The sequence below is a fragment of the Strix aluco genome, chromosome 7 (assembly GCF_031877795.1).
Source record: "Strix aluco isolate bStrAlu1 chromosome 7, bStrAlu1.hap1, whole genome shotgun sequence".
NCBI lineage: Eukaryota > Metazoa > Chordata > Aves > Strigiformes > Strigidae > Strix > Strix aluco.
The window spans coordinates 8,295,679-8,319,240 of NC_133937.1; the positions used below are offsets into that span (position 1 = coordinate 8,295,679).

The following is a 23,562-nucleotide window of genomic DNA, read 5'->3' on the forward strand; positions in this document are numbered from 1 at the left end:
ACCTTGAAGATCATCCAGTCCAACCATTAACCTAACACTGACAGTTCCCAACTACACCATATCCCTAAGTGCTATGTCGACTCTACTCTTAAACCCCTCCAGGGATGGGGACTCCACCACCTCCCTGGGCAGCCCATTCGAACACCTAACAACCCGTTCTGTAAAGAAATGCTTCCCAATATCTAGTCTAAACCTTCCCTGGTGCAAGTTGAGGCCATTACCTCTTGTCCTGGATTACTTGCACCTGTGAATTACAGATTTTTAACAGTTTTGACTAGAAAGCTGCAAATTATACTCACATGTTCTCTAGAAACTCTTGTAACTTTTACCTACCTTGGAAAATGATACTAAATGTGATGGAAAGCTGCTGTTTGGAGGCCAGAGGAGCAGATCTTTCAGAATATTCCATGTTTGAATCCTGTTTGGTACGACTAAGGAGGTACAGGCAATGATGCTTATGTTAGCAGCTCTCCATTTAGAAACAAGGTGGTGGAAAGCCCTAGGAAGCAGAGGAAGCTAAGGATCCTGAGATGGTGAGAAGGAGCTTCTTGTTTACCTCTCCAGTTTCCTTATCTTATCTGGGAGGTAGTGGCTGTTGTGCTCTTTCTATCATATACTTCTTTAGCACATCTTTGACGTCCGCTGGCACACTGAAAGGCTTAGATGATGCATGTTGTTCTCGTGCTTTTTTTTCTGCACCTTGCAAAAGTATTCTTCCAGCAGATGATCTTAGACCAGTACAATGGCTGGGACTGGTAATGGGAGCCTGAAAACAGAGGAAGTAATTTACAAGCTCAAGAATGATGTCTGGATAAACAAACAAAAACTCCCAGCAAAAACAGCAACAAAAGAAGGGCTGAAGTAAGTTTGACTAGTGCTTATAAGCATCAAAAGCCACCTCGTAGGAGGTTAACAATGTTGCAAGTGGTGTGCAATTAAACAAATGTGAGATGAAGAAATATACAGGCTAAAAGAATGTACTCAATGTTGCCAAATGCAGCAAAGTTCTCACTGGAAGAGTGATTCTGTTAGATTTAGGACTTGCACAGCAGAAAATTACCAAGAGAACTTCATGTGCATATCACTTGGATAATTGGTGAGTGCTGAAAAGTTACTTGAATAAACATTTTGTACAGTAAAGTAAAATACAGTATAGAGTGCTAGGGAAAAGAATATGTTTAGTTGAGTAAGATTGTAACAGTGGATTGGTATTTGTGAAAATAAAGTGCTTTTAAGTGGAACTCCTGACCAGAAGGGGTTTCCTTTAATTTATCTTTGTCTTGGTGGATGCAAGCTTTTCTATATCCACTAAGTGTCTAGTTACCTGACATTTGCAGGAGAAATAAGTCAAGTTTTCTTGAACCCTGAAAACCTTTTGGAGGTAATTATTCCTTAATAGGATGTGAGTTGGCAATGGGATTGTAAGAACTGGTTCTAATGATCTTTTCCTACCTCAAACTTTGGCTAGGGTACTGTACCCTTTCAGATATTTTCTAAAAGGAGTGCTGGAATCTTTTCAGAGTCTGCAGAGAGTCTGGAGTCCCAGCAGTGAGGTTTCTGGATGTGTGAACCAGTAATGCATCAATATTACTTGATGTCAGTTTTGATCACTGCCACTTAAATAACACAGTATCATGAAGGGTGCTTTTAAAATAAAGTTTATCCTCCTCATCTTATTCTCTTGGAGAGATCCGAATTATAACTTCTGGAATTTTTGATTCCGGGAATCTGCTTTCATTTTTTTTTTTTTTTTTTAATTCTCTGGTGTTATTTACGAGGCTCTTTGAACCCTGTGGTGCTCACTTATATTTTTTTAATTCTTCCTTATATTGGAATTACTATATTCTTCATGTCTGTAACTGTATAGATTAATTTGAAATGAAAAATAACGCAAGCAATTACAAAGAGATGTTTGGCAGCAACAGGAGTTATTTGTTGTGTGTGGATGATGCGAGAAGAAATTTAACCAGAACCCCTTTTCCCTCAGCGACCTTCTTCTGCAACTTCATGCTATATGGTTTCTGTTCCTGAATTGCTCTTCAACTCTGTATTCAGCAAGTTATTAGAGTATTTGAAAGTGAGCATTTCTAGAAGAGAGCAGGTTGTACATTAAAGAACAGCACAGGTAAACTCCTTTCCAGCAACCTGGCAAAACTGGTATATTCAGTGTCCTTTTCAGTTGTGTAACTTGTCATAGCTGCAACATTTGCAAGATGTGAATCATTGCAAATTGTTCTGGTTTACTCTATGCAGCCTGGTTTATGCTTTCAGAAAGACAAAGTTAATTTCCTTTCCTGCTGCTTATGTTCACTTAAGCATTTCTGCAGTACCACTGTAAAAATTGCAGATGTGGAACTCTAGGCCTTAAGTGCACATTAAGTATTGCTTTGCATATATAAGCTTTATATGCCATAATGACATTGTACATCTGATGTTTTAGCTATTTAAATAGTGGCTTCCTTCTCCCACTCGCTTTCCAGCTGATGAGATAAATAGGAAACTATACTTGGGATAAAGAGAACATTTTGGTGATAATAATCTTCTACTGACTTTTTTTCCTTTCAATTTTTGGATCCTTCCAAATACAAAAGTCTTTTTTTTTTTTTTTTTTTTGGTTTCCTTAGAATTTCCTAATTTACAAAATCTGAAATTTTCATCATAAGGCTTAAATGAATGTCAGTCCTTCTTCCTCATATGGACTTCTACAGAGCATAATATTGCAGTTTAGGTAACTGTTTTTTATCATGAGGTCTGTGCAGTGGTTCCAGACAGCAGTGATTGGTGTTCTCTGGTGTGGTGTCTTGACCTTTGCTAGCAGCCAGATGCCCACCCAGCCACTCTCACTCTTCCTTCTCCTCCTTCTCAATAGGATAGTGGGTGAAACTAAGATGAAGTTTGTGAATCAGGATAAAGACAGGGAGATCACCAATTATCATCGTGGGCAAAACAGTCATGAGTTGGGGAAAATTAATTTCTTGCTGATCAATAAAATACAGTTGGATAGTAAGAATGAAAGAAGACGACTCCCTTCAAAATGTTTTGTTTCAATCTTGTATAATAGTAAAATAAAACTACTCATAAATTTCAGGGTCTTGAACATAAAGTATGAGAAAAATCTGCGTTACACTGAGGGAAAATATTGTATATATGTGAGTGTAACTTCTATAGATAATGATCTTGTGGATTTCTAGAATTTAGTTGACTTTCTGGGAGACATTCCTTTTGTTTTCCTCACTGATTTCAATAAAGATAATCTTGAATTATGTTGAATAGAAGAGAGCTGTTTTGGAGCCTGCAACTTGCATGAAGCTGGAAGTTTGTTACTTTTAATACCTTCTGCTATATCTGGTTGTGTTTTATATTTAATGCCAAGTGTTTTTTCCAGTTGCCATAGCATCAATTATGAGACTTCATGAATTAATTACTTAATTATGAAGCTTTTTCTGCTCATTTTATGAGAAGTTGAAAATCTCTCTTTATTTTAAAGCTATTCTAATTTAACAACAACCCAGAAATTCAAATTGGCCCTTGGCTAAAATTGAAAATTCATATTCTGCATGACAGATTAGATTTGTGATTACAGAAACTGGACAAGAATAGAGTCATGTGTATTCCCCCCCTGCCCAGTACTTCACTGTTGGGTTTTTTTTTTTGTAGGCTTTTTTCCTTAGCCTGAACTTAAAGAAAAGACAGTTTTAGCTCATACTCATCTGTGGGGTGGTTTTTATTTGTACATCTTAATAGAGAATCTTTTCATGTAGTTCCAGGTTTGAAAAGATTCTTGGAAGTTCTATAGACACAGGAAAATAAAATTTACAGGTGGTGTTTGTTTTAAATCTTCATAATGTGTTTCAAACATAAAGCTCTACATTATTATGGTGTCCTAGACCAACAGATTTAACAGAAAAAAATTCTTAATTCTGATTCAGTTCTGGTGAAGCAAATATTTGACAGACCTTTATAAATGAAAGTTGTTCCTTTTGTGTTGTATGTAAATTGTGTTCATAATTGCAAGTAGAAGTGAACAGTTTTAATTGATATACACTGACCTAGGGCAGCTTAAAATGATTATGATGATGTTTGTTTTTAAATTGCTGGGTTTTGGGAAGAAAAATCTTTCTGGTAGATATACTATATGTCACGTTGGGGAGAGATGAAACTCCAAACTACTTCTGCTTACCTGAGATGTAAAAAAAAAAAAACCAAAACAAAAAACCAACACACCAGAGCAAAAAACATTTGTTGCTGTTAGATGCTGAAAGTCTCTGGGGCACTTCAAATTATGGGCACAGTGATAGAGAGAAAATAAATATAACAGTATCTGTCTCTTTTTATATTACCAAATGATTGGATTTAATGCATTTTCCTGTTTGACTTCTTACATGCTCTCTCTGATCTAGTCTCTCTTGCCTCTCAATTATCTGTGAATTTATTCCCATCCACATATCTTCTAATGAGAGAAATCTAATCATGGCCAGCATACAGCCTTGAATGTAAATAGGATATGGGCTTTTTGGTGCTCTGTGAAATAATTATGGTCATCATTTTGCCTATTTTTGCATGTGTTGTAGCTGGGGGGAAAAAAAGTTACTGCTTTCATTGTTGGAGATTTCGATGTTGGAGCTCCTGTACACACTTAAGGCACTGTTGGGCACAATGATGATAAGACTAGAAACAATCTTTGATTTTACATTCCTCAGTGGAAACTTTAAGTTTGAATGTTATGCATTTTTCAGTTAGTGCTATGATTTAATGCTTTTCTTGCAGTTTTAAATAGTGTTTACAGTGGGTACATATGATATCATAGTTTAAAATAAAAGGTAAAAGATGAAGAAATTGTCACCTAACCAAAATGTCATGGAGAACATTTTTCTCCCTAATTAGGGAAAAAAGCTGCTAGATACTCTTACTGTGTTGTTATGCTCCAAATGTGGTCCCAAGCAGAGTTTCTCCAACATAACTTTTTTCTCCATGTTTAAAAAACCCAGCTTTTCTTACTGCTGTTGCTGTGATATCACCAGTAAAATTCAGATGAGTGTCTGGCTTAAAAAAACTTGCAGCATGAGGCCTTAGAATCAAAGCTAAATTTGGGTTGTTCAGCACTTACTAGTTCAGTGAATTGGTAGGGTTGTGAATAATCTGTCATGAAGGCTTATACCGTTTTCCTGGCTTGCGAAGCTACTGTCCTTTTTTCTGCGATTGTCAAAACAAGCATTATTCTGGGGAATAAAGAGGCTGCACTTGGGCACCTATGTATAGATGCGCTTCATCTGACCTTTTTACCTTCCATTGTCCCACATACTTGTCTTAATGGGGTTCATGTATGGCTGAATTTAATGCAAACCAACCACAGAGGTGCTGCTCCAGTGCACTGTTGTCTGACAGCCGAACTGGTGAACCCCTGTAATGACAAGAGACCTGACCAGCTGGCCTGATGGCTCACTGGGGAGGAACGGTGACACACACCTGCCCCTGGCTGTGGTGCTACCACACAGCCCAGTGAAAACCAGCCCTGGGAGAGGCACCCCTTGGCTGCGTTGTGTCCTCTTGTATCCTAAACGTGAACATGGGAAGACACTGCATGCTGGGAAGCTCCTTGTGCTGGCAGATAAACTTCCAGATCCTGCTATGGTTTCTGATGTAAAGGGACCTCAAAAAACATAGTCTGAAATATTACTTTGCAGGGTGGGGCTGCTTTGCCCCACACTCTGGTCCTGTGGAAGTTTGTTGAAAATGGGCTGCTCTCACCCTCATCTTTCCTCTACAAGATTTTACTGACAGCAGTATGAGTACTTAGTATAAAACCTGCCATCTTAGTTCAGTAGTATGGTCTGGTTTTCTAGGTTTAAACTTAAAAGAACCCCTATAAAATAACAGAGGAAAAAAAAAAAAAAAAAGTCTTACAAAATGTGAAAGGGGTGAAATCAAAACCAGAATCTATCATGAAGTATCTCAGCAAGCAAATAGGAATTTATAGAACTTGGATATAAATTATGTTCTCTTTGTGTAACTATTTTCAAACACAGTTGGCAGAGAATTAACTTTGTATTAGCTAAGAAATTTTGTAGGATTTTTGTGGTATGACTCTTTATTCCTTCCCTAATCTTTAGTTTGGTATTCCTTTGTTAATGAACTGGAATTCTTACAAACTTCAGTTGCTGAAGGATGTTTCAAGGCAAGCTAATTTCCCCCTTTAAGGGAGCGAGGGAAGGAATTTAATCTCTTAGCTTTCTCTCTCCCTCAGGGTCACTTCCTAATCACTCTGGGCCTCCCTCCCAGACTCCCTTCAGTTCCATCCTCAAGGGATATGTTTTTCCTCAAGGCTCCTAAATTCAGTTAGCTAACATATGTTAAAGTGATTGTGAAGGCAAGATTGCTTGGTTTTGATTTACGCTAGCATCTCATGTTCAGCCCTGGACTTCAATACAAAAAATAATTCTAACTAGTTAACAAGAGTTAAAACCTGGTTTGCCTTGCCTTTGCTTCTATTTTATTCTCAGTCAGCTTTTCTAAAATCAGAATAAATATTTTTTTCAATGTAGATATTTGTCCTCCTGAAGGAGTGGTAGTAACTTATTTCCTGATAGTGCAAGAGTTTGCGGCTCTACTGAGGGTTTGATCAGAAGGCACTTCTTTCTTATGGCTTTAGTTGGCTTCTGCTTCTACCCTAGAGTATTGTTCCAGGTCTGAATTGATGACACACCTCCATTTAAAAGGAGGAGGGAGATCAAGTGGGGCAATGCTAGCCTATAGCACGTGATTTTAGGCCAAAAAAAATCTTCAGGTTGGTAGTTGGCTCTATAGTGAACCATGCCATTAACCAGGCATGGTTACTAAGTGGTAACCACCACTCTATTCTCATAATCCTAGCCTGAAGATAAGTGGGTTTTGGGTTGTTTTTATGTTGCCATGGGATAATAGACACGCATGCACCTTCTGAAACAAGAGCAGATTGGTAAACAGGCTGTGTTAGAAGCCTATTATAAATTAATGAAGTCAGTAATGGTAGTATTTGAATGGTCATTTGTAAACTGCTATTTTGATCAAATTATGGGATTTGAAAAGGAATCAAGACTGACCTCAAAACTGTTTTTTCTTTAGTTTTTAATGTTTTCACAAAATGCTTCCTATTTGAAAAGAAAATATACCTTGTACATAAAAGGAGTATGGCTTTTAATTGGTTTTAATTTTGTTAGTAAGAGGATTAGAGTTAATTTGCCTTCCACCCTCTCAGCACACATTCCATTCCTGTCTAGGTAATACTTGATTTAACCTTGAATTTTGGCTTATCATAGCATAGAATATTGCTTGAGGTGCAAGAGGAAGTACTAAGCAATCCATCTGCAAAGTGATCTTACAGTAAATATTGAATGCCATGAGCTTTTGTTAAATAAAGCTCGTGGATCTCTACACATATAAGGAGTAAGCTGACTTTTTGTCTGCCCTGCTTTCTCCACACTCTTAGTCCTTTAGTTAGACTTTGAAGTTTGTTTGGCTTTTTGGATTTGGATGTTGTTTTGGTAAAACAAGTAACTCTGTCATAGCTGTTCTTTTTAAAACCCGTGGCACACAGTTACAGAACAGGTTACCAATAACAAGTTGCGTACCCCTTGCTTCTTGCATGCAAGGCACTCTAATTTATAAATAGAACTGTACTGATAGACAGAACTTGGCCTATCCTCTTGTCCTCTTATGCGAGTTATTTTGATTTAAAAATAGACCTGTCCTAGAACTGATATGTATCAACGAGGTTGTGAAAGTTCACTTCTAGACACTACTGTAATTAAGCAGTAACTTACAGGGAGTAGTGTGTGTTCTCATCAATAATTTAGACATTTGATAGTACAGCAGTATTAATTTCAGTTTTTCAAGGAGCTATGCAATTGCAAAGTATTACACTTCTGCATGTTGTTCCTTCGCTGTAGCTTATCAAAACATACCCAAAATATACATGTGCACTTCCACAAAGAAATAACCGTTGTGAGCATTATAAAAAAGAAAATGTTTCTGTGAGCAAGCACTATCTAGACAGTATATAGTAACTAATTTGTAATTTATCAAACTGCTCCCTTGATTGTAGCAGTGTTGCAGTATGTTTAAGCATTGATTCTTTCTGAACGGCAACATCTCCTTAGCCTATTTTAAGGTAATTCTGCATTGGTATTGCTCTGTCTTAATTTTGTTTGCTTTTTTGACTTGGAGCACACCTCTAAAACTTTAAATCTTCTTTGATTTCTATTGTTTTTCAAAAAACATAGGGTTTTTTTATTCAGGTTTTATGCTCATGGCAGCACTTTAATATGCATAAGAGACTTTTCTTGGATGTTTGAAAAATCTTAATTTTTGTCAGGCAGTCTTGTTTGACTTTTCTACTTCCACTTCAGTTACCTTAGGCATCTAAATACACAGTTACACTGAGTACGCTAAATGCCTGGGGATGGAAAAAGGTTAATTTGAATAATTTCTTTAGTATAACTTAGAGATGGACTGATGTCAGCAGTCACTTGATAGTTCTACTATCAAAGATAATTTTTGTGGGTTCTGCAGAGAAATAAAGTTGAAAGACATGATTTGAAGAATTTTTTTTTTTCTAAAAACCTTTTCTAAGGAATCTCTTGTATTTTTCTGTGAAGTGTCCTATACGTAATACTTAAGCTTCTTCTTCTGTCATAGTGGCTTTACCAAGAGTAAAAGAACTGGGCAAATTTTCTGAGGTAAGGAGGAAATGAAAAAAAAACCTCATAGAAGGGTCTAAATGTTGACATATGAATGATAACTTCAAACGGGAGAAGATAGATTCATTACATTTCTTTTCAGCAAGGTTGCTATGGTTAGCTGAGCAATATGGGGGGAGAGGAGTGTGAGAGATTTTCCTACCTCTCAGAGAGCATCTTGTGACTGTAAAATTCTTCTATTGCTTATCTGGATTTTTCCTTCATGTTCTAAATATACCAGTGCTTGGGAGATTACTCATTTTTTGTGAAAATGAGAGAGAAAACAGGAAAAACTAAAGGGGTTCTGAAATAGGTAGTCACTGAAGGTATTGACAGTTCAGAAATAATTAAGTGCTCTGAGTTAGGAACAGGATGACTCCTAAAACCTAATAATCCAGCCCATGAGATGGAAACTGTGTTTTGGAGGTACACAGCTAAATAACCGAAGTTCAGGGGGAACCTGTGATGTTCCTCTGTCTGCATACCTGAGCTCAGTGAATGGTTTGAATGTGTCAGCTTCTTGACAGCTAACAGGTTGCTCTGGAAAGAGATTTATTTTTTTCATTCCTGAAGAAGTATGACTGTTCTTTATGACCTTTTCATTTAAAAGTAATATGAAATGACTTTATATGCATACAATTAGCTAAGCATGTCACAAATTACAGAGGCTTTTAGCTAGGCAGTTTAATGTATCCAAGCCTTAACTTGTTTTTCGAAGACACGCTTGAAATGTACTTGAACTCTACCTGTTTGCACTTATTTCAGAAAATAATGTGTTGTCCAGGGGTATGCACACATAGTAGAAAATAGTCTTGAAGAAAGGAGGTTTGCTTTGCATGTGTGTTAGGATAGGATGGTATTTTGAGTGTTTAAGCATTGTTTTACCCACTGTTAACCAGCAGAGAGCACTTTAGTTTATAACATAACATCCATAAAAAATGTGAAATTGGAAAAGGCTGGGGTTCCTTTTCTTTCTCTGAGACAGCCATTAAAAACAAGCTGCCTGTGAATATTAAATTCCTGGTTTTGTGTATTATCAACAGTGTTTGTGTTTTGTACAAAAATCCTGCTTTGTAAGTATAAATTTTATTGTATGCCAATGACTTAAGGGAAGATTCGAGGTAAATTTTATAAGTAGTCTCTTGATATTGTTTATTTAAACCCTGCACCTTAGGAGGTACAGTTCCTCAAAATATCAACCTCACCAGGCTGATGTGGAGAGTTATCTCCCTAATTTGGAGCCCCAGGTTCAGATGGTGCCAGTTTTTCTAGCACATGAAGACAAGCCAGCACAAGGACTTGTTGCCAATGCGCAGGAAACAGCTTCAGTGTGATGGTGCTGTTGTGGTTGCTCACTGAAATTCATTGGTAGAGGATGATACAAAGAGAAAGCTTTGAGGCAAACAACGTTATGAATCAGTGCATTAAATCTTCTTTTCTTAGTCTGCGGTATTCGTGTTGGTTGTCATGAGTGAAATGCTACTGAAAATGAGGGTGAAGGGTGGGAAGATGTGAAAAGATGGGAGGCAGGAGGATCCTGATATTGACCTCAACCCCCCTCCAAACAAACTATGTATTAATTGGAGGTTGCCAGGTTTTTTTTAAAAAATAAATCTTCCCCAAAACCCCAAACCACAACAAAAAAAAAAACCCTCATCACTTGGCACCTCTGATGTGACAGGGGCTCTCAGAAATGGGCAAATTAGGGTTTTGTTAAGTCAGGTCTGCAGTATGAGCGCAGTGGCTGGGGCTCTTGCATGATGTGTGATACCTGTCCCACTCTCTCACCTCACCCTTCCCCAGCTAGCTGGGTGGGAGGGTAGTGATCCTAAGGGGCAAGGTCAGTATAGGAATCTGTGGAGGTACCTAAAGAGAGGTGCGTAGTCTTAAATGTGGTAATGACATAATTTAGACATGTCTTGAATGACTGCCACCATGGCTGTTGGTAAATGTGTTGGGTGCATGTAATGTGTCTTCATGGGCACAGAGGGGAGAGAATTATTGCAATGAAGTCTCTGACCTCTCCTGATTATTTTCTTTTCCATGAGACTTGTAGGAAAATAGCCAAAGCATTCTGCGGAGTAGGTCAGCAGCATGGGGAAACATGATCTGTAACCTGCCAGTCGTGCACATACATGAGGCACGTAACACTTCTGTGAGAGCTGCATTAGTAGAGAGAATGTACAAATCCTGTCATAGGAACAGGCGTACAAGGGAGGAGCAAGCTCTCACAGGCAGGGATAGTTGTAAATATGTGTTTTGCTGAAATATTGTTGCTGTTTTTGAGATGAATAATTAATATTATAAACCTTATTGTTCAGAGTGGCAATTTGCAGGTCCTTTGGATGGGGATATGGAGCTGCTGGAAACATAAACATCTCATCTAGCAATTTCTTCAGCAGCGTGTTGTGCCTTTTATTGTTTGACTCTGCCAGGGAGTGGCTTTAAGATCCAGTAACCTGATCTTTTATCACTCTTGGAGGCTTCCTTTTCTGGTATGCCCTGATGCATTCAACACATGTCGGTATTGTACGCGACCGGCAATCAGAGCAATTCAGGCTCACTTTCTCTCTGTCTGCAAGAAACGGCAAATCATCCGCTGGTGAATGCTTCTCAGACTTGTCAGCCGTCTGCAGCTAATTTCTGTGTGGCTCATCAACCCCATTTAAGAGACTGGAAGAGCTGTGGATGACCAAGCTAGAAAGCGTTGACAAGATTTGCGCTCAGAAGTAAAGATTAGTTAAGAATGAGAGAGGAGGACCATTTTTCTGTTCTTTAGAGGAATCAGACTGATGTGAGAACACCCAGTTTCTCGCTGAGGAAAACAGAGCAAGGCTATGAGCAATTCAAGGCTGTGCAGGAGGAGCAGAGGCTGCCTTTAAACAGCAGTTATTCTGTTACTTGTCTGAGAAACGTCAGCAGATGGACTTTGGTTTCAGTGCTGTGAATATTTGCAGTGGCTTTGCATGTTGGAATACAAGCAGTGATCTATTTTATTCCCCTTCCCCTGTATATTTACCTGCTGAAAAATGAGTGAGGAAGCAAAGGAGAAAAACGCTAAACCAGCTCACAGGAAAAAGAAAGGAAAAAAGGTAACTCTCTATATAGACAGTCTGTGGTAATGCCTTTTTTTAGTCATTTTGTGTTCTAGCAGTTTGCTTCTGGGTGTGGAGTGGCTTTGATTTGATATTTTGTTTCGAATAAGAATGATGGTAGAATCGGGATGGTTTTGTTTATGCTAGATGCTGATGGGTGTGTTCTTTGCTAGAATCAGTAATACCATCACAACTCAGTTGCTCTGCATTATTTAAATATTTCAGTGTTTAAATATATGTTAGGTATAGAATTTCAATGTGGTTATAGTTTTCATAGTGCATTCCAAACACGGGATTAACCAGTAAACAGGTATCTAAATGAAGCCTTTTCTAAAGGAGAGACTGATAATCAACATGTGCTCTTGTAAATGAATATTATGGACGTTGCTAAGAGAAGCAAGTTTTACAATAGGCTTTTATTTTTAAAAAGCTGTGTTTTTTACTGTATGATACTTTGATCAGTTTTATATATTTTGGAGGCTTGGAAATACTGGGTTTAAACTAAACTCTGGAATAAAATTCCAGTTTCAGTGGAACTAATTTATGTTATGGTGTAAGTCTTTTGCCTGAAACTGTACTTAGAAAGATGAATTTGATTATTACCGTCTATGATGCTGGTTTTTTGCTTTCCTGATATCCATGTAATTTCCCCCTCCCATTTTGAAATGGATGATTTTCATGTGTTTACTCTCAAGAGACAGATTGTTAAATCCAGAAAGTTGACCTCTACAGGTTTTTCCAACTCATATTTTAAATATTAACTCAGTATATTAATTTATAATATGAATTTCCTAGAGTACTGTAGAAAAAGACATCTGAAATGTTTATCATTGTTGCAGAGAATGTATTCAGACTCCCACCCTTTATTTTCTGAGTGTATTTTTGCCTTCCTACCATATGAAAGTGTATGACAACCTCATAGTTAATCCATTTCCTTGGTGAAGGATTCAGTAAAATTGTTGAAAAAAGCAAATTAAACCAGATTTCCCCCTCTTTTCTCACAGAATTGCAAAGAGCAGCTTTGGAAGGAAGCAGGGAACAATATAATTAAAATAACTTTTAATGGCAAATTAGGATACCTTCCTGACATTCCAAATGCTTCTGTCAAGCATGATTGCCTCAGGGGTAGAAGATATATCTACAGCTAAATAATGGGGTGGGTTTAAATTTTGACTATGTTAATATTTTTATTATGTTATACAAATTATTTTTGATGTTCAACAATCTAGGGGTACTTTTATAGTACACACCAAGTATTATGGCTTAAGCACATACAGATCCATGTCTTCTAGAGGACCAACCCAATAGCCTACAAGACAGAGCAGCCCAGGTGATTTAGGATTAAGCAAAGTTTGGAGTCTCACCTGTTATTCCAGCAATGACTGGTGATAGTCTACCTGTATCTTCACCTTGTAAAGGTGATACTCTCTGTGGGCAGAAGGCTACAGCTGCCCTGTCCAAATCCACCCTTAGACTGGTACAGTGTGTCATTGGGCGCAGGGGAGGTGGGTGGGGAAAACTGTCGGACGTGTTTACATTTGTGAGCTACTGCTGTGACCACTGAAGGCCAATGGCACAGCGCTCAGTTTGATGTCTTGCGAGGTAATGGCGAAGCCTACCCTTATGTGCCTCGAGCCTTTGCGACACGAGCTGTAGCTAACACCGGGCATGACTGCAAACCACTACATTTCAATATGGAGTGGCTAGAGCTTTTTAAACCTGCAGAAATTGTTGTTTCACTGCTCTGTCTGATTCTTCTTCATGCTGTTGGAATCGTTGAGACTGCTGGGATGTGCTGCGTCAGGCTGAGGTGTGTCCCTTGTGACTAGTGAACATTAAGGCTGCTTATATGTCAGTGTTAAACGCAGGCCTGGGCCAGAATGTGCCCAATGGAAGGGGAACTACTCTTCTTTTTTTAAACAAGAAACAACTATTTCTTCTGGTACCAGTAGAAATTTTCCTTACTTTTCACAGTTAATTGGGGGAAGGTTTTAAATTTATTGTTTTGATACGGAAGGTGAATCTCTGAATGGCCAATGAAGAAGCACTTAGTTAACTCAGGAATGCCCTCCAAGAAAAGTTTGATAAACAAATGGTGTTTGGCTGTAAACTCCTGAGTCAGGTGAAAGGTCTGGGATTCCAGTGAGTTACACCACCTGTCCATCTTAAAAGTAGGTATTCTGAAATGGGTATTTCCATGGCCGCCTTCCTGTTCTTTTCAGAGAGTGACTTTCTTGGCAGCTCTCCTTTCTCCATATTTAGCCTTTCCCTCACCTTCTGTCTCATTTATCTTCAGAGCTGAGTGGTGGCAAGTCTTCCTTCTGCTTTTTGACTGAGGTACTCATTCATATCCCATTCCCTGTTCATCAACTCTTGGTTTTCCTGTTCTTACACAATTTCTGAAATAAAAGATGCAGAAAGAGCAGGATGACAGCAGTGGAAAGGTAACATAGTTTGCTATGGGGAAACCACAATCAGTAGCAGGCGTTCTGATTTTCTAGAGTTCTATGATTAGGATGCACCACAAAAATAAGCCTTAACCTGGCAAACAGTATCTCACTTTTGAGCACGAAGACATACAATAACTGTGCCTTTTGAACATATTGGCCAAAGCAGAAGATTTTCAGCAAGTATGCTGAAAATTTCAATCTATATAAAGAGGATGACGATAAGAAACAGATTGGGAGGTGTCGCTGAGATTTATTTTAAAGGATGGACAATTTAGATGAAAGTGGAACTGTGTTTAGCACTGTGATATTAAGTGGGGATACAGCTTTCAAAGGATGATGAAGGTACAACATCAATATTTATTGCTGAAGCTACACTGAACAGGATTAGCTGTCATGAAATATGAAGCCTAATTAGTTTTTCTGTTCCATTCTTCAGGGTTCTTCTCTACCAGCTGCCTGTGCCTATTGCACTTGAGCTTCAGTTGTCCTGCAATTTCCAGCCACACTTTTACAGAGTCAGTGTTTTGAAACTGTCAAGTTGAATCCCTAGGCATTATGGAGTGGCTTTATCTTGTATATTTGTGTCATCACTTTTCAGTAAATTTTGGAATCTCGATTATAGAAGAGCATTGAACCTGTCTGTCACTAGAGATGTAAAAGATGTGCTTTGATTTTTAACAAAAGGGAAGTATTCTTTCCTCTTCTCCTTCAAACTACCAGAATGAAATTATCCATGAAAATACTTGTGGTCCTCTGAAGCTTTAAAAGATAATCAGGAGTGCATGAACAAGAAATAAATTAGATGAGCTCAAAACTTTGGTAGTGTAATTTTTTTTTCAATTTATTTTTACAGTCACTTCTGAGTAATAGGAAATTTCACATTAAACTCTCATACCAGAAGCTTTGCTGGAAATGCATATTTTTTGGTTTGGGGAATCTTTAGCTTCCCTCTTCCCCTAACCCCTCCAAGATCTTCAGACAACCTGCAAAATTAATGTTGCTGATGTGTGTCTCATATGTATAGCATAAATCAGTAATGGAAACTCCTAGCAGAGATATGTAAAAAGAGTTTATTCTTAAATGTACACAAGAGAGAGCTCATGCTGAACTCTTAATGTGATTCTAGAGTAATCTGTTTATTAATCCACTACACTGCCTTATTTTGTTGATCACTGTAGTATGATTTCAGCATTGGGTTCCATTGCTTCGTGTAGAATTTGAATATGCTATGCAGGGAGGAGTGAGCTGCTTATGCAGCAGATTGAAAATCAGTGCTTGGGGTCAGAATGTTTGGGGTGGCCAATGTTACGATTTTTGGACTAATAGGATGTTTAGCCATATCTGCTGTCTTGAGCCAGTAGCCTGGACTCACTACTCTGGGAAAACACTTCGCAATTTCTGCCAGAGAGTATTTGCTTTGTTGTAACTCCAGGGTTTGACTCGGCACCATTAGTGGCTGTCTCCAGAGGGGACTCTTGTGTTGCTGCACACGGTTGAAAATCTGGTCAGCAGTGTGTCTTTATTGGGATGAGAAACTTCAAGGGGCATTTGTATGGGAGTAGATGCTGGGAGGTCCGAGGTTCTCAGGTGTGATGAGCCATTCTCCACTGTTGTAAAAATGCAATATCAATAGTGGTCTGGGAGAAGAGTTGTCCCTGCCTCTGATGGAGTCGGATCAGGTCCTATATAGATAAGCCTGCCTCTGCTGAAAAAACATCACTGGTGGTGACAATCAACATATGGGGACAATATTAGGGGACCTGGGGTCTTGGCATTTCATCTTTATATGGTCAAATGACTCACCTGTGTATGTATGATTACAGTGGGACTTCTGGTGATCATAACTCAGCACCTGTGAAGACCAGATTTTGTCATCACAAGATGAGAACTAGTGTTTTGTTTTGGAGTTTCGTGGTGGCATCACACTTCTTTCCAAGCTGTCTTTTACAACTAGATTTACTGATTTGGTTGCTTTAATGAACCATGTTTATCTACGCTCAGTTCTCATACACATTCTGGTTGTTGGGGGAGAATATCCACTGCTGTTTGCTCCCAGTGGAGAAGTACTCATTGTTAATGGTGAAGAAAATGTTCATGGTAGACTCTTTCTAAATTTTTTGTAGCTTTTAATTTATCCATAAAATTAACTATTACTTGGAGTGTAAATAGATTTCTAAATTTGGTCCATTCCTGACAAGCTGAGAAATTAAAATCTGCTTAGATTTGTGGAATAAAATGCAAAAAGTCTCTACAAGGAAACCATCTCTCTTCTTGTCTTGGTAAATAAGGTTTACACTATTTTGTTAATTTCAAGTTTCTATGATGAGAAATGGTTCTTATAGATATAAATTTGACTGTATAGTGATAGTCTTAAACCTTAATATGTCAATGCATCTGTATGCTGAAAATTTAATTCAGTGGCACGATAAACACATTTGTTTTGACGTTGCCTGCCAATTTCTACTTGTTCAGCTTTAACATCCATTCCATTGATGTGATAGATTCTTAACCTCACATTTTCAGCAGATATAGTAAAGAAAAAACAAAGTACAAAAAGCCCCCCGAATTTCTGGAAGATACTCCTCATTTGCATGTCCAAATACTAAAAGCCCAAGAACAGTAGAATAAAGACGTTTTCAATTATTGTGAATATTCTTACTTGTTCTGTTTTCTAAAACTCCAGGCTTTAAAATTGCGTTCCCTTGAATCAAACGCATTTACATTTTCTTGCCATCTACAATTTTCTGAATTGCTTCAGAAAATTAAAATGCATTGTTTCCTGTCACCTTGATTGGAATCACTTTGGTACATAGTTTTCCCTTTATCAGACTGGAACAAAATAAAGCATATGTAATGGCAAGTTAAGCATCTTATTGTTTTGAAATGAGCCATTTCAGATGTTCATTTTCCCTGGAAAAAATACTCTAATTGACATTACCTAGCTTCAGTAGTATTAGTCAACAGCTCCTAGCCCCCAGGTATATATGGTTAAAAAATTGTAAGTAGATGTTATTGTCATCATCTATATTAAATGAAACAGCAAGGTGTGTTATGTAATTGAATTTTTAATATAATTCACTTTGTAGCTAAGTGACAGAACATGTAACCTGAATGACAATCCTTCCATTTGCTGCTAAATTACCACTCTTGCTGAAAAAACAATGTGGTTTTTTTAAACGTGCTTTTTTAACAGAGGGATCCTGCAGTTTGAGAGAGAATGTGAAACCTGAGGGAGATTCTTGGATCCTGTGACATAGATTCATCCTACAGTTTTGAGATTTTTCCAGAAAATTCAGGTGTGAATAGTTCTTGTCCTTCTGAAGGGTGGGTCTATGAAGTAGAAGTAGAATTATGGATAAGTGCTTCAGCTGATTTTCTTAATCTCTTCTTCATTCACCAAATTTTGCTTCCCTTGTTTTGGGGATTTTCTCCTTGCTTCAAAGGACCATGTTCCCAGCTGCTATAGGACCAGTCATTTCCCAGTGTTGCCTTCTTTCTGAGGTCTGTGTTGCCTTTTCCTTCTTCCGTTTCTTTTTCAGCGTTTTCTGCCTGGATTTCTGAGCTGTTCCTTCCCCTGAATGACATTGGCTGTCGCTGTGTGTCCTCCATCAGGAAGCTGATGGCCTTGAGTCTGTTTTTTGGCTTGAATCTTCTGTTCTCTCAACACTTTCCTCATGTTGCACTGGACGCTTTATAGTGGGTTTCCATCTCTAGAATAGAGTCTGTATATTTTCACTCATCACCCAAGAAACTGAGGCTCCACATGAGATATGGTTCCTTGGTGGCCTCTCTTGGGTGCAGTGTGGCAGAGTGTGAATGCAATGGGCAGTGTTCCAGGATGGATTGCATGTGGGTCATTGCTGGTGCCTGGCGCCTCTGCTGGAGCACTTCCAGTGTCTACTACTCCATAAACTGGGCACTTACAGTCCTGGTCATGTTGTATCCTTTGCAGTAGATTGTTTTATGTACAATCAGGTTACAGTTAGATTGAATTACAGAAAGTGGGTTTGAGCTACAAGAGAGACGGTAGATCAGTTTGTTACATACTGCAGTTTTGCAGTCATCAGTGGGGCAGGAAATGATCTAAAAGTTTCTGTAATAGTCTTTTTATTAAACCACTATGTAAACTTCAGCTTGCTCCAACTTCAACTTATTTTGAATCATATGGAGACCTTTTTCAGGTTCCTGAGACCCTTCTGGTTCTATGTTTAACATCTGTGAATTTGTTTTTCCAAACTCTCTGACTGATGCAATTATAGAATTCAGTAGGTCTTAGTGATAGCACCTGGGTAGGTCTGGTAGGTGTTAAAATGCTTATCACATTTATGCAATGGTTATGGCTTAAGCTATAAAAATACTTCGATCAATCTGTCAATTACAGATTGAGAAAACTAAATGCATCTGGGCATCTCCCTCTGACTTCCAAATAAGACTCTGTACATCTGCATAACACTTACTGGACAGGGACTTGTTCCTCAATCTGTTTACCTCACTTGGACTTTGTGGAAGTGGTGGTAGAACCTGCAGCTTTCCTTCACCTCTGGCCGACTCTAGGCAGGAGTAGGGAATGGTGCCCTGCAGAGTTTCAGGGCCTAGAGAGCCAACACCCTGCTAGGAGGGAACTAGCTCCATCACATTTTTGTTGAAAGTGCCAAGACATCTTAGCAGGGAAGAGATGTTTACCAAAGTAGGCAATTTAGGGTTTTAAGCTGAAAAAATAGAGGGTTTTTTCCTTATGTTTTTGAAGCTCTAAATTAATGGCAAATGCTGGAGCCAAGGTGCCATGCTGTTAGATCTTTCACTTGCCAAACAGGTTCATCTTCAGGTTTTAAATCTTAATGTTATCTAAAAACATTTTGTTAAATTGGTAAGTGTTAGGTCCTTATTTCAAGTGACGAAGCTTTTGGTATCTGATCAAACCAATAATATAATGAATTCTTGGTCACTCTTCTAAATACCTCAGATTTCAAGTTTAGAATACGAGCAATAGTTAAATACTTCACGGAAGTAACAGAAATCTCCACATTGCCTTCTCGTTATTTTCTAGCTTGCTAGTGGAGGTGCAGGTTGTTGCATTCCACTGACTGCCAGGTGCCAGGTCAGTCAGTTGAAAGCATTTGCTGGATAAACTGAAACAGGCATGACCTTTGCTATCCTTTCATTCCCAAAGCAGCATGGGGCAAACCCTGCCTTTTTCCCTTAACATTGAAGAAGAGGAATGAACTGGCTGGATGGGGAAAAACTGCACATGGGATATTTTCTCTGGCATTACTTAGATATGTAATACCATGTCTTATTATGTCTAAATTAAACTCATAGTTAAGTATATTTAAGATACTTAAAGTGTTACCATCACAGACTTGTTTCAGGTTTGTGCTTAACAAGAGATTTTAGTTGCTGAGAATTCTCTATAGTGCATTAGCAATCTGTGAATGTAAACAAGAATTGATTTGTCTGAATAATTTTTTTAAGGAGTCATTATATTGTGGAAGGGAATAATATAAAGCAATGTGGTGCTTCATGTTCACCATTAAGTCTGTTTCATAGTTTTATTTAAAATTGCTGTTTAGGGGGAATAATATTTTTTTGGGTTATAATGGTTATACAACCGTTGTGTATTGCTGTTTGTGTGTGTGGCCTTTTTCTTCTAGTTTGATGTAAGCTTATATCAATGTCAACATGAACAGATCACTGCAAGCTGTGTTCCTCCTTTTCTCTTTTTGGATGTGTCATTCATGGAATAGCCTGTAGTAAACAATTTTATCAATTTTAAGTTTTTTCTTATTGAAATAATATGAAAAGCAAAAGTTAAAACCACCAACAGTTTTGCTGTACTACCTGGTATTTGTGTAATTTACCCTAGTGTAATTTTTAAGGAGAACCTCCTAGTCAAGAGGTGGTTGATACTTTTAATGAAGGTTTCATCACTTATTTCTGTTAGTTGGTTTTTAAACTAGAAAGTAAGAATCTTTCTGAAAAGGTCCTGAACATATGTAGTATTCACAGTACTGATAAGAACCTGTTAATCTGAACGTTTCTAGTATGTTGGGAGTTTATAATTATCTTGGAATTTGTCTCAGAGGAGTGAATGAGAGAATCTGGGAAGGGAGGAGGTGGTGGCTGAAGTGGGATTTTTCAGATCTGTCCAGGGTTGTGTTTCCTTGGGCAGGAGCAGGGACAGGACATTCACCCTCTTTTGCTGGTTTCCAGCTTTTTCTTGCTGGGTACCTTTGGCTGAGGCTGTGCCAGGGCTTCTTTACATATTAAAAGCATATGGATATACTGATCTCGCAGGGTCTGTGAATGAATAGTATTTGCTAAAACACTCTAAAACAGGAGGTGCTATATGTGGTGAGAATGAAATTTGTCCTGATGGAGATGACCATCTTCAGGCAAGATCTCAGCTCTGTGTAAAAGGTGTAAACACGGAATATACAAGCCTCAGGCAGAGTGCTGTAGGATCCGCGTGTACCCTAGTCAGATGGGGCTAATGCTATGCAAGTGATGCAGAGGACTCTTCCCCTTTTCCCTGCTCCCCTAAACAGACCTGTAATTTCATTTACTTAATTACTGTTGTGTGTGGTTGGGAGGCAGTATCGTTGCTAATTAGTAATTAATATTTGCAGTAGAATGCCCCTGTGGAGTTTTCACAGGGGAAAGCCTTAGCAAATAGAGCAGTGTCACTTTGAATGGCTTTCCAGTGGAAAATTTATTATCAAAGATGGTCTGTGTAATTCTGGTGGCTGGTTCCACTCATACTCTATTGAATCTGAAGGACACATCCCAGAGAAGGGTTTTATTTAAGTGTCCTTTTATTATACAAAAATCTAAATATGGGGATGCTAGTCTGCCCTAAACCATGGTGGGATCCAGCTATTTCAGTCATCCAGGCACCACAGTTTTAAACCTGTTTAGTACAGAGTGATTTCTTACGTCAATTTTTTTGTCTAACATGCAGTTTTCGAACAAGTTTAGTTTGCAATATTTCGTGCTCTTCATATGTGTTTATTACATAATTCTTGTACAGCTCCTTCAAAAGAATGAATGAACTGCTGAGTACTAGTGACTGGAAGTAATTAACCTCTTTCCCTTCATTACTACTTATGCTACACTGTGTTCCCTCTTGTTAGAACTCCTTCCACATCAGTTACATACAACTTCCTGGCATTTTCTTGCCACCTAGTAAGAAACAATTTTCTGTCATTAGGATCATCAGCTGAAATAGTTTTGGAAGGTAAAAGTTTCCTATTTCCTAGGCAGGTGAAATCAGTAGGTATCTTTGCTTGTATAGCCAGGAGCCATTCTACCACATACCTAAAATGTGCCTTGTGTATGGAGAGGGACAGTCTCAGCTGAAAATAAAGTTTTATATTATTTTAGAATGTGTCCATGGAGCATATAAGGATATTATTGGCCTTATTTTAAAGAAAGGGTAGAAGTATTGTGGGGATAAGGATAGTGATAGTTGTAAGTAACAACACCCAGACAGCTAATGTATATGACAAGGAAGATACGGATCTGAATCAAAATATAGTTTGAGTTAACTAATCCAAACCTGTTTATTTTACTGATATTTTAACAGGAAGATAAAAGGTAGTGCAAGGGTGGTGCTTACTGTGGTAATATTGTAATCGCCTACTAGCAAAGTATGTGAGAGAAAAGGTTTCAAAAAGCTATAGCAAACTTGCATTAAATAAGGTTTTGACAGTCTTGTTCTTAAAGCAGATTTCAGCATCCAGGTTTTTTTAGATATACGGTATGAGAAAACTACTCTAAAATGTGAACATTCTGATGAGTTTTTAAAAATTTAAAGATTTTTGTTATGAAACCTCATACTTAGTAATGCAATAAACTTAGTAACTCAATAAATAAAAGTATATGAAGACCAACTGCTGGCAATTAAAATAAAACCAAACAGGATGTCTGTTCATCCACAGGTATTGATGAAACTATACAGAATAATGAAGTATCGTATTTGCAGTAAGGCCTGTAGGTGATTTGTCTGAAAGCTGAACTTTTGAAGGTGGAATAATGGCCTTAAACATTTTAATTTATGATGCTATTAAACATAAATTGAAGAGAAAATCCAAGGCTGACTGTTCAGTGTAACTCTTAAACAAGAACATAACTTCTTTTATTGAATTTATGGGTATAGTTAAAGTCAAGAACCTGCAACCTTTGTTTTTACCCAGCTTTCAAATGTGCCAATCAGTCTGACTAGCCACGTAAATGCTAGCCTAACCAGATTTATGCTGAGCATGTTAGCATTACTGATAATTTATTATTTTTTGGGGAAAAAAAAAATAGATCTTTCTGGAAACACTAAACATTATCTTTCAGGAGAGAGATTTGAAATTTTCTTTAAAAAGCTCCCAAGCCCTAGAAATAAGAGTCCATGTGTGCTGCATGAATAATATTGTAAAACAATCCCAGCGTGGGCATTATGAGGGATGCAGATTCCTTCTACATTGCCCCCTAGCGTTTCAGTAAACAAAACAAAAACCAGCCCAGAACAGAACCCAAATGCAACAAAACTGAGAAGTTATTTGCTTCTACCTTATTTTTTTCTCTCACTGTACCAAACCTTTGTATTTATTCCCAATGCTGTGTCTATGCCACTTCATGAATTTCACTGCATGCTTCTGTTCCCTGTTTTTCCTATTAAGCTGGCTATAGAGTAGGACCCCATGACTACAAATATTCTATTGAACTTCCCCTTTCCAGGCATCTTTGTTATATCCATGGTTTGACTTACTAATACAGGGACTTCTTTCTCTCCATGTTTTCTCCTTTCCTTTGTATTCAACAAACATATGTGTTTAACAGAGAATGGTATTCTTCCTACTCCTTCTCAAATCTCAGGCTCTTCAATCATGTGAAAATCTCCAGTTCTGTTAAATTAGAAGATGTCTTTACAATGAAATGTTTCACTCTGAGCTGTACAGTCAGCCTTTCTGACTTCTGTACTCACAGTTTTGCTTTTAGGTGTTGGTTACAATAAGATCTTGAAAACAAAATTAAGACGTGGCTCATCACTCTGTGTTTCACTCCTGTACACATACATATGTATTTGTAAGGAAGATCCGTTGCAGCAGAACTGACCCTAATGTCAAATTAAATGCAAAGCGGGCAGGGTCAGTTTGGAGGGGCAGTCAGAAGCCTTTTGCAATGACCTTGACAGGAAGAGCTTCTGTGGGCTGCAGCATCAAACTATTCCCTGTAGTGGAAGCTCTGAGAGTGAGAGGAAGGCATTGCAGATTCTGCCTAATCTCAGGAGTGGGTGTTTTTATCAGCAGATTGCAG

The 23,562-nt window shown here is 38.1% G+C and overlaps 1 protein-coding gene across 2 annotated transcripts in view; it reads left to right on the forward strand.

Annotated features, from left to right (window-relative positions):
* ANK3 (ankyrin 3) overlaps positions 1 to 23,562 on the forward strand; it is a 379,574-nt gene that overhangs the window by 54,823 nt on the left and 301,189 nt on the right. The window contains exon 1 of one of the 2 annotated variants that reach the window (XM_074830354.1): positions 11,064 to 11,806. The exons of the other annotated variant lie outside the window; for it this stretch is intronic. Within the exon in view, the coding sequence (XP_074686455.1) occupies positions 11,744 to 11,806 (63 nt within the window). The 5' untranslated portion in view covers positions 11,064 to 11,743. Of the gene's footprint in view, positions 1 to 11,063; positions 11,807 to 23,562 lie in introns of those variants that run through there. 2 annotated transcript variants of the gene reach the window in all.